This window comes from Babylonia areolata, chromosome 29, assembly GCF_041734735.1.
Source record: "Babylonia areolata isolate BAREFJ2019XMU chromosome 29, ASM4173473v1, whole genome shotgun sequence".
Classification (NCBI taxonomy): domain Eukaryota; kingdom Metazoa; phylum Mollusca; class Gastropoda; order Neogastropoda; family Buccinidae; genus Babylonia; species Babylonia areolata.
Window position 1 is genome coordinate 27,370,011 of NC_134904.1, and position 10,240 is coordinate 27,380,250.

The 10,240-nt window shown below is 47.2% G+C and overlaps 1 protein-coding gene across 1 annotated transcript in view; it reads right to left on the reverse strand.

Moving 5' to 3' along the window:
• Positions 1-693: 693 nt before the first annotated feature.
• Positions 694-10,240, reverse strand: part of LOC143302311 (sulfotransferase 1A1-like) — an 11,661-nt gene continuing 2,114 nt past the window's right edge. The window contains exons 2-6 of the mRNA XM_076616921.1: positions 9,118-9,319; positions 7,151-7,471; positions 5,875-5,978; positions 4,828-5,164; positions 694-1,759 (exon numbers count right to left, since the gene is read on the reverse strand). Coding sequence (XP_076473036.1) covers positions 1,650-1,759; positions 4,828-5,164; positions 5,875-5,978; positions 7,151-7,471; positions 9,118-9,298 — 1,053 coding nt within the window. The 5' untranslated portion in view covers positions 9,299-9,319 and the 3' untranslated portion in view covers positions 694-1,649. The remainder of the gene's footprint in view (positions 1,760-4,827; positions 5,165-5,874; positions 5,979-7,150; positions 7,472-9,117; positions 9,320-10,240) is intronic.

The following is a 10,240-nucleotide window of genomic DNA, read 5'->3' on the forward strand; positions in this document are numbered from 1 at the left end:
GGTCTGCTAATATGTGTGACACAACATCGTCCAGGTATTACTTTTTGTGGTTTTTTGTTTTCCTTTGTCTCTGCGTTTTTGTTTGGGTTTTTTGTTTGTTTGTTTTTTGTTTTGTTTTTGTTTGTTTTTTATTGTTGTTGTTTACATATGGGCATGAATTCATTTAGGATTTTTGAGATTTTGGAAGTCTGTCTTTCAGGTGACAAGTGTTTTGTTACATTTCATAAAGAGGGAGAACTGTTCATATCGAATGTGTGTGTGTATGTGTGCTTGTGTGTGTGAGTGCGCGCGTGTGTGTGTGTGTGTGTGTGTGTGTGTTAGGGGCAGCGTATGTGTGTATGTATGTGTGTGTCAATTTGTGCGCGTTTGCATGTGCGCGCGCGTGTGCATATGCGTGCGTGTCCATGTGTGTATCTGTGCGTGTCCGCGTGGGCGTGCACGAGCGCTTCTGCCTTTCTTCTTCCATTCAGTTCATCGTTGATCGACAAAGAGGTGATTTAGACACGTACGCATTCGTTCCTTTCAACACACATACAAATACACACACACACACACACACACACACACAACACATACACATACATTGGTGCAAATTGCAATTATGTGCTTATGTTTCCGCGTTTGTTCACATTGCTTGTAGAGATGTCCGAGAAACAAAAGTTGATTTGAGAATGAATATGCAGCACGAACAGCTTCACAAACACGGATTTTATTGCACACCTTTCATTTGTCAGTTCTGGTTTTAACAATAATAATAATAATAATATTATACAGGCTTATATAGCGCTGTACCCCCATTTTAAATGGGGCTCATCACGCTTTACAAAGATATACAAGCTTCGTCTTAACGAAGTGACGTAAAAATATGCACCAAAAAACCCAGCCAAAATAAATAAATAAAATAAATAGATTTCCTTTTCATCAGTTCATAGACAAGACAAGACAAAATCTTTATCACCCGCCCCCGCTCTAAACAGGGATGGAAGCGAAAGAAGCGAATGCCGTTTGTGTCTCTTCATGAGCAGTTTTTGCTTTGTTGAAACCTTTTGACAGAAAGACGGATAGACAGTCAGACAGACGGTCGGAAGGACCGACAAACAGGCAGGCAGATAGACAGTTCCTGTGCATGTATTGTAGAAACAATTCAAATTGAAACAAACATTACTGTTATTACTTGTAACTGTATACTTAGGATGACACGTGTATTCGTTCATTCTTTAATGATGTCAAATATATGTGTGTATGCATGTGCGTAGGCGCGCGCTCGCAGTTATGTGTGTGTATGCGTGTGTGTGTGCGTGTGCGTGTGCCTGTGCGCATGCAAACGAGATTTACTTAATCAAGATTTACTTAATCTGTCGTTCCTCTGGCTTTGTCAGATTTTTTTTTCTTTTTTTGCTACTCTGAATTTCTTATGCGAGCCAATATAACATCATCAAGTCTTTAATTTTTTATTCACTTCGACGTCATCCGACAGACTTTTGACAGTATCAAAAACCAAAGAACAGGTCACACACACACGCGCGCGCGCGCGGGCGCGCACGCACACACAAAAAGAATTACGCGGAAATCGAACCAATGATGACGGTTACCATCAAAAGATAGAAAACAACAACAACAACACGAGAAGCAGGAAAACAGGACGTGAACTAGGAGAAGTGAAAAGTGAAAGGCAGTCCCTCCATCTTCTCTCTCGCCATCCGCTCCACTCTTTCGTCCATGGCCACTGTCAGGTAGTTCTTCCAGTCTCCCACCTGGCCTGGGGACAGACCATCACAAACATCAACACACGTGCGTACAATATAATTATGCATGTGTACACATGCACGCAAGCACACGAACACACACACGCGCGCATACATACGCATGCACACGCTCTCTCTCTCTCTCTCTCACACAAACATGCACGCAAACACAAAGGCATGCACACACACACACACACACACACACACTGTGTAGACAAGCGGAGCCAATCCAAAATTTTTTAACTGTCTACAATTAGTCCACAACATTGCAATGCGGTAATCTGACAAGGTTTGTTTAAGAGAATATCGTGCGTATATACATGCTTTGAGTCGACTCTGATTACGAAAAAAAAGTCAAAAAGGGTTTATTTGTTATTGTCTCGTATATGGAATCATTCTAAATTATGAAAGTGTAAGAAAGTTCTTTGAAATACATAGCACTGTTAAGGAACAGTCGTAACGATAAGTAAACTTGGCGTTGCTCAGTTTGCACATGCAAGCCACCGCTGGTCTTTGGAGGGAAATGTGTTGACTGGCCTCTTCTGGCATTGCTTGTCCGAGGAGGTGAAGTGTTGGTTAAACTATGTAACATTGTCACAGACTGGGTTGAGGGGGTTAAGAGTGACAGGAAATGGAGGAGAAAGGTCACGGCCGTAGGGGTCATGGGGGAGTGTCCACTGCGGGAATAGAGGGTAGACATCTCAAGGGGGTAGACATCTCAACATCGGTGAGACAGAGCTGAAGTCGGTCCACCAGTTCAGCTACCTAGGCTGCACCATCTCGTCTGACGCCAAGATCGACAAGGAGATCGACAACAGACTTGCAAAGGCAAACAGCGCATTCGGCAGGCTGTACAAGAGAGTGTGGAACAACAAACACCTGAAGAAAGACACAAAGATCAGCGTGTACAGAGCTGTTGTACTGCCCACCCTGTTGTATGGCTCCGAAACCTGGGTCACCTACCGGCACCACATACGACTGCTTGATCGCTTTCACCAGCGCTGCCTTCGCACCATCCTCAGCATCCACTGGAGTGACTACATCACAAATGTCGAGGTCCTGGAGCAGGCAAAGACTATCAGCATCGAGGCAGTGCTGCTAAAGACCCAGCTACGTTGGGCAGGGTACGTGTCCAGGATGGAGGACCACCGCCTGCCCAAGATCGCGCTGTATGGCGAACTGTCCACTGGCCACCGTGACAGAGGAGCACCCAAGAAGAGATACAAAGACTCCTTGAAGAAAGCTCTCGGTGCCTGTCACATTGACCATCGCCAGTGGTCCGCAGTAGCCGCTGATCGAGAGACCTGGCGACGCACCATCCATCAAGCTGTCTCCTCCTTCGAAAACAACCGCAGGGCCAGCCTTGAGGACAAACGCAGAAGGAGGAAGAACCACGACGCTGCAGCCGCGAACCCAGACCAGACTTTCCCTTGCAACCGCTGCGGCCGACTCTGCTTTTCCCGCATTGGCCTTGTCAGCCATGAGCGTGCCTGCATCAGACGTGGACAACGCCCTTCCTAGATCTTCGTCAGCGAAGCCAGGCCATGATGATCCAAAGAGGAGAGACTGTAGGTGTTTTCAGGGGAGGGTACCTAAAGAGGAGAGACTGTAGGTGTTTTCAGGGGAGGGTACCTAAAGAGGAGAGACTGTAGGTGTTTTCAGGGGAGGGTACCTAAAGAGGAGAGACTGTAGGTGTTTTCAGGGGAGGGTACCTAAAGAGGAGAGACTGTAGGTGTTTTCAGGGGAGGGTACCTAAAGAGGAGAGACTGTAGGTGTTTTCAGGGGAGGGTACCCAAAGAGGAGAGACAGTACGGGTTTTAATGTGAAGGTACGTAAAGAGGAGAGACAGTACGGGTTTTAATGTGAAGGTACCTAAAGAGGAGAGACAGTACGGGTTTTAATGTGAAGGTACCTGAAGTGGAGAGACAGTACGGGTTTTAATGTGAAGGTACCTAAAGAGGAGAGACAGTACGGGTTTTAATGTGAAGGTACCTAAAGAGGAGAGACAGTACGGGTTTTAATGTGAAGGTACCTGAAGAGGAGAGACAGTACGGGTTTTAATGTGAAGGTACCTAAAGAGGAGAGACAGTACGGGTTTTAATGTGAAGGTACCTAAAGAGGAGAGACAGTACGGGTTTTAATGTGAAGGTACCTGAAGAGGAGAGACAGTACGGGTTTTAATGTGAAGGTACCTGAAGAGGAGAGAGGGGCAGAGGTAAGGGGCAGTGTACCCAGGGTGGAGAGAAGGTATGTGTTCTAAGGGGAGGATACCCAAGAGGGAGGCAGAGTAGGGGCTTAAGGGGAATGTATTATCGGGGACTGGAGAGGTTAGAGGTCTGAGAGGAATGTCACCCAGAGAGGAGAGGTTAGGGGTCTGAGTACAGAGGTCACCCAGAGAGGAGAGGTTAGGGGTCTGAGTACAGAGGTCACCCAGAGAGGAGAGGTTAGGGGTCTGAGTATAGAGGTCACCCAGAGGGGAGAGGTTAGGGGTCTGAGTACAGAGGTCACCCAGAGGGGAGAGGTTAGGGGTCTGAGTACAGAGGTCACCCAGAGAGGAGAGGTTAGGGGTCTGAGTATAGAGGTCACCCAGAGGGGAGAGGTTAGGGGTCTGAGTACAGAGGTCACCCAGAGGGGAGAGGTTAGGGGTCTGAGAACAGAGGTCACCCAGAGGGGAGAGGTTAGGGGTCTGAGTGCAGCGGTCACCCAGAGGGGAGCGGGGGTTAGGGGTCTGAGTGCAGAGGTCACCCAGAGGGGAGGGGGGGTTAGGGGTCTCAGTGCAGAGGTCACCCAGAGGGGAGCGGGGGTTAGGGGTCTCAGTGCAGAGGTCACCCAGAGGGGAGGGGGGGTTATGGGTCTGAGTGCAGAGGTCACCCAGGGGGGAGGGGGGGTTATGGGTCTGAGTGCAGAGGTCACCCGGGGGGGGGGGGGGGTCTGAGTGCAGAGGTCACCCAGAGGGGAGCGAGGGTGGATGGGGGTGGGGTCTCCAACAGGAAGAGAAGGTATGAAGGGCGAATATAACGTCTGCATCATGCAGGCTAGTATCTGTATCTCTGCACACCCGCTGACCCTGCCCAGTACCCACCTTTTCTGAACATTCTCCTTTGCCGTTCTCCTGCTTTTCCTTCTCCTCCCACGTCCCCATAACCCACATTCCCCTTCCCCTCCTCTTCCCCTGCTTCCGCTCCCTCCGCTGCTCCTCCCTCCACGGACTCAGCAGAGTTGTTGTTGCTGCTGCTGTTGGTGGAGTTGGTGTTGGTGTTGGTGTCGTTGTTGTCCACATTGAAGACAGGTTTCTGTTTGTCCGCTGCCTGTTTCTTCATGTTGTCGAAGCGGCAGGCCACCTCGATCTCCTCACACACCGAGTCCGGGACGTCCAGTTCCAGGAAGCGGGCCAGCTCTTTCACTTTGTCTGCAGGGTTCTGGTGGTGCCACAGACAGGACAGATTCGTAGTGGGTAATTATATCATGAAATGAGTCTCATATTATTTCCATGATATCGGTTTTTTCAATAAAACAGGACTGATTTTCGTCAAGGTTTTCGTAATAACCATTTCTTTAAAAAATTAAAAAAACCCATTCCATTTCCAATGCATGCGGACCCAGTTTTGTATAAAACGTGATATGGGTTTCCTTTTCTATTTATTTTCTTTTCATTTATCTGTTTTCTGGTTACACGTTATGATTCCTTCTCTGTGAGTGGCACAGTGTTCTCCATCTTTCATTGATTGGTACACGCGCAAACACACACACACACACACACACACACACACACACACACACACACACACACACACACCATACACTCTCGCGCATGCGCGCGAGAACGCACACATACAAACTAGAGCACTTCTATAATGGAAAGTTATAGAAGAAAACAGCAAAAACAAAAAACAACCACACACAGCAACAGAGACAGAAAGACAGAAAGTAAACTTGAGGCAAACGTCAGAGATACTGAGAGAGAAAGAGACAGAGAAGGAGAGGGACAGAGAGACACACACAGGGGCAGAGACAGACAGACAGACAGACGGAGACAAACAGAACGAGAGACAGACACACAGATAGGCGGAGATACAGAGACAGAGAGAAAGAGAGAGCGCCAGCATGTTTGTACTGTCCTCATCTGCACCTTCTTCATGTCCTCAAAGGACACGGTCAGGACAGGAACGTCGGGGTTGTCCGTGACGAAGTCGTTCATCTGCTTCAGGTAATCGAAGTAACAGCCGAACAAGGCTGCACAGAACACACAGTGATGAATCCGGTTATATCACTAGTTTATTGAAATGATCATGATCGTAACCAGCCAGACAGCTGTTGTTCCCTTTTCGGTAATGTTGATGCCTAGTGCAACCTTTGGCAGACCACACGGCAAAGTCTTGAACTGAAAAGTCATCAGTCTAGAGACGAAGTTGAAGGTGTACAGGGCTATCATACCCTCACCCCACAACACACACACACACAGACACACACACACACACACACGTGCACGCACACACGTGCACGCACGCACGCACGCACAGAGCTCTCCTAACATGTGTACACACACACACACACACACACACACATGCGCACGCCTTTGGTAGACGACACGCCAACGTCTTCAACACAAGAGGCATCAGTCCAGATACGAAGCTGAAGGTGTACAGAGTTGTCGTTCTTTCCACTCACCAATTCGCCTGTGGAAACCTGACCAATGTATCAACACCATGCCAAGTAGCTGAACCACTTCCACACAACCTGCCTCCCAAAATACTTCTCATCGTCAGTTAGCGGGACAAGACACCAGACACCGAGCTGAGCTGCATGCCCATGCAGATCCACCCACCATCCACACCATCCTGAGCCAGTCCCAGTTTTGCTGGACAGGACATGTAGCTCACAAGCCGAACTGCCGGCTGCCCGAAAAGGATGTCCCATAGTGGTCAGAAGAAACGCTTGAAAAAGTCTCTGAAAATTCAGTAAGAAGTGTTTGGAATCAGCCCGAACACCTGTGGAACAAACTGTCATCAACTGAGCAAAGTGGCGCTACACTATCCACAAAGGCTTCCAAGGGATGTGAGGAAAATGGAACATCTGGAGCACAGAAAAAACAACAGAAACCAGATCCCAGGAAAGCCAGTGACAATCAGGACCCGTTCCCTGATTTCCTGCGCTTTCTGTCACCACGCACATTCCATGCAAGGATGGGCCTGACCAGCCCTCTACATACCTATAGACTGCCTCGGCACCTAGAACTCCAGGATGACTAAAGTGGTCCTCGTCCAGTTGACGGGCCAACACACACACACACACACACACGCGCGCGCGCGCGCGCGCGCGCGCACGCATACATACAATCCTCACTCACTCACTCACGTACTCACTCACACGCTGACACACAAACATCATCCAGCCAACACTCTTACATTTCTCACTGAAGAAGACATCAAAGAAAGACTCGAACCCCTTCACGCCCATCTCAGGGATTTTCCTGCACATGTGGTAGAAGGACACCAGCGTGTCTTTGGGGTTCCGGTACACGTGCAGAACCTTGACCCCTTTGGCCTTCATCTCCTGAACCGGAAGCATGGAGAAGGGAAGGTGCGTGTTGAGGATGCGCGGGGAGGGCATCTGTTGCAGCTTCTTGACGTCGATGAACTCCATCATGAGCTGCTCCTTGGGCAGGCTGGCGTACTCCGCTCTGCCCCGCAGCAGCATGGAGCTGACCTCCCACAGCCAGTGGGTACCTGCACAGTGGGTTGGGTTGGTTTGGGGTTTAGGTTTAGTGTGGTGTTAAGGTTTGGGGTTTAGGTTTAGTGCGGTGTTAAGGTTTGGGGTTTAGGTTTAGTGCGGTGTTAAGGTTTGGGGTTGAGGGTTTAGGTTTCAGTTTTGTTAAGTTTGGGGTTCAGGGTCAAGGAGTTGGAGCAGTCTGGGGTTTGGGGTTCAGGGTTTGAGTTTGGGTTCTCATTGGTTTGCTTTGGGGTTTATAGTGTGTGACTTGGAACAGTTTACGGTTCAGGGTTTGGGTTTGAATTGGTTTGGTTTGGTTTAGGTTTAGTTTGATTTTGGTTTGGGTTCGTTTTGGGTTGAAGGTTTGGGAATTGGGATGGCTTGGGGTTTATGGTTTGGGTTGAATTGTGTTGTTTTGGGGGTTTTGGGAGCTGGGATAGTTTGGTGTTTAGGGTTTGGGTTTGGTTTGGATTTGGTCGGTATGGGAAAGGACTGGGTTGGGTTGATTTGACTAGGGTTTGGGCTGGGGTTTTTTGTTGTTGTTGTTGTTTGTTTGTTTGTTTTGTTTGTTTGTTTTGTTGTTGTTGTTGTTTTTGTTTGTTTTTGTTTTTTTGGTTTTTTTGTTTGTTGGTTTTTTTTGGAAGGACTAGGGTGGTTTTTATTAGTTTCGTTGGGCTTGTGGTTTTGGTTTTGGTTTGCGGTTAGGAATGGGTTGGGTGAGGTTTTGGGTTTGGGTGGGTTTAATTGGGTTCGGTTGCGTCGGGTTGGGTTTGAGTTTGGATTTAGTTTGATTTTGGTTAGGAATTGGTTTGGGTCGAAGGTTTGGGAGTTGGGATGGCTTGGGGTTTAGGGTTTAAATTTGGATTGCATTGGATTGGATTGGGTAGGTTTGGGGATTAGGGTTTGGATTTGGTTGGTTTGTGTTAGGACTGGGTTAAATTGGCTAGGCTTTGGGTTGTTTTGGTACCAGGATGGACAAGAGTGGTTTTGTTTTATTTTATTTTATTATAATTGCTTTGGTTTTAATTTTATATGGCTTGGTTTTATCTTGTATTAGTTGGTATCATTTGGCATTATTTCCAAAAAAAAATGCTATTTTTTTGTTCGCATGCTATTTCTCTTTTCTTATTTTTCTGTTTTTATTGTATGTTGTTTTATGCTGTTCAGCATTTTGTTATTTTATTTTGGTTTTATTTAGTCTTGTCTGTAGTTAACTAAACAGATCATTGTTCACCTCACGTACCCCTATCCCCCTCATCAACACTCCTCTCGCCGCCGATTATCATTGTTGTCATAGCTTATGATAACGACGACGATGATGATGATGGCGATGATGTTGATGACGATGAAGACGGCACTACTGCCACCACTACTATTACTACTACTACTTCTACTGCTGCTGCTGCTGCTGCTACTAATGATGATGATGATGGATATCATGATAAGAAGAAGAAGAAGTGATAAAAGAGTGAGTAGATGTTCGATGAGTTTGGTGTTAGTTTGCAGATGAGTATATTGGGATGGGTGGTAGATGCAAGCATGGATGGATGTTGTGAAGTTGGGTGGGATGGACTGTGTGAGTGTAACACGATACATTTAAATGGAAAGGAAAAAAATTAAAGAAATCTGTCAGAAGACGAAGACGAAGAATTCTTTGACATACCTGTTTTGGGGAAGGCACACAGGATCACATCATCTTGGCGAAGCGTCATCTGACGTAAGTTGGGGATTTGCTCCAACCAAGGCGTCATGCTTTTATTGCGAGGAGGGAAGTGCATCCCCTCCACCACCTCCCAACACTTCAGCATCTCCTGGGTTTCTTCTGACAGATCTTGGGTAGCCATCGGGTATAGGGGTGGCTGTGACTGGATGGAAGGAACACACACACACACACACACACACACACACACACACACACACACACACTAACACACACACACACACACACACACACACACACACACACACACATTACACTAGACAAATGGAAGACTGACTCACACACACACACACACACACACACTAACACACACAAACACACACACACTAACACTAACACACATAAACACACACACACACACACACACACACACACACACACACACACACACTAACACTAACACACACAAACACACACACTACCCCAGACATATGGAAGACTAACTTATTCTGGTGCAGACACTGAACCCTCTGAGATGTGTGTGTGTGTGTGTGTGTGTGTGTGTGTGTGTGTGTGTGTGTGTGTGTGTGTGTGTGTGTGTGTCTGTGTGTCTGTGTCCGTTCCCTCCTCCCTTTCTCATCTACCCCACCACCACCCTTCTTCCCCGTCTCACCCCACCACTACCCACTATACCATTATTTCCCCCAAGGTTGTTTAAATATTCATGGCTTATTCTCTCTTTTGTCACAGTCCTGATGATGACTATATCATAGTGAAACAAGTGACAAGATGAATGGAAATGGGGGACTGGAAGGCCGTGTTCTCTTATAACTCATGTATACGAAAGGAAATTTCTATCTAACCAGGGTAATGAGATGAGCGAACATGCATGGTTTTACCACGCAGCCCTGGGGTATACAATCGAAAATTATAGAAAAGAAAGTAAAGAAAGAAAGAGAGGTGTGGGGTAGGGGGTACATCAAAATGGATAAATATTCATGTACTATACATACGTTGTGAGCTTAACATGTGTGGAGTGATGGCCTAGAGGTAACGCGTCCGCCGAGGAAGTGAGAGGATCTGAGAGAGCGGGTTCGAATCGCGGCTCAGCCGGCGATATTTTCTT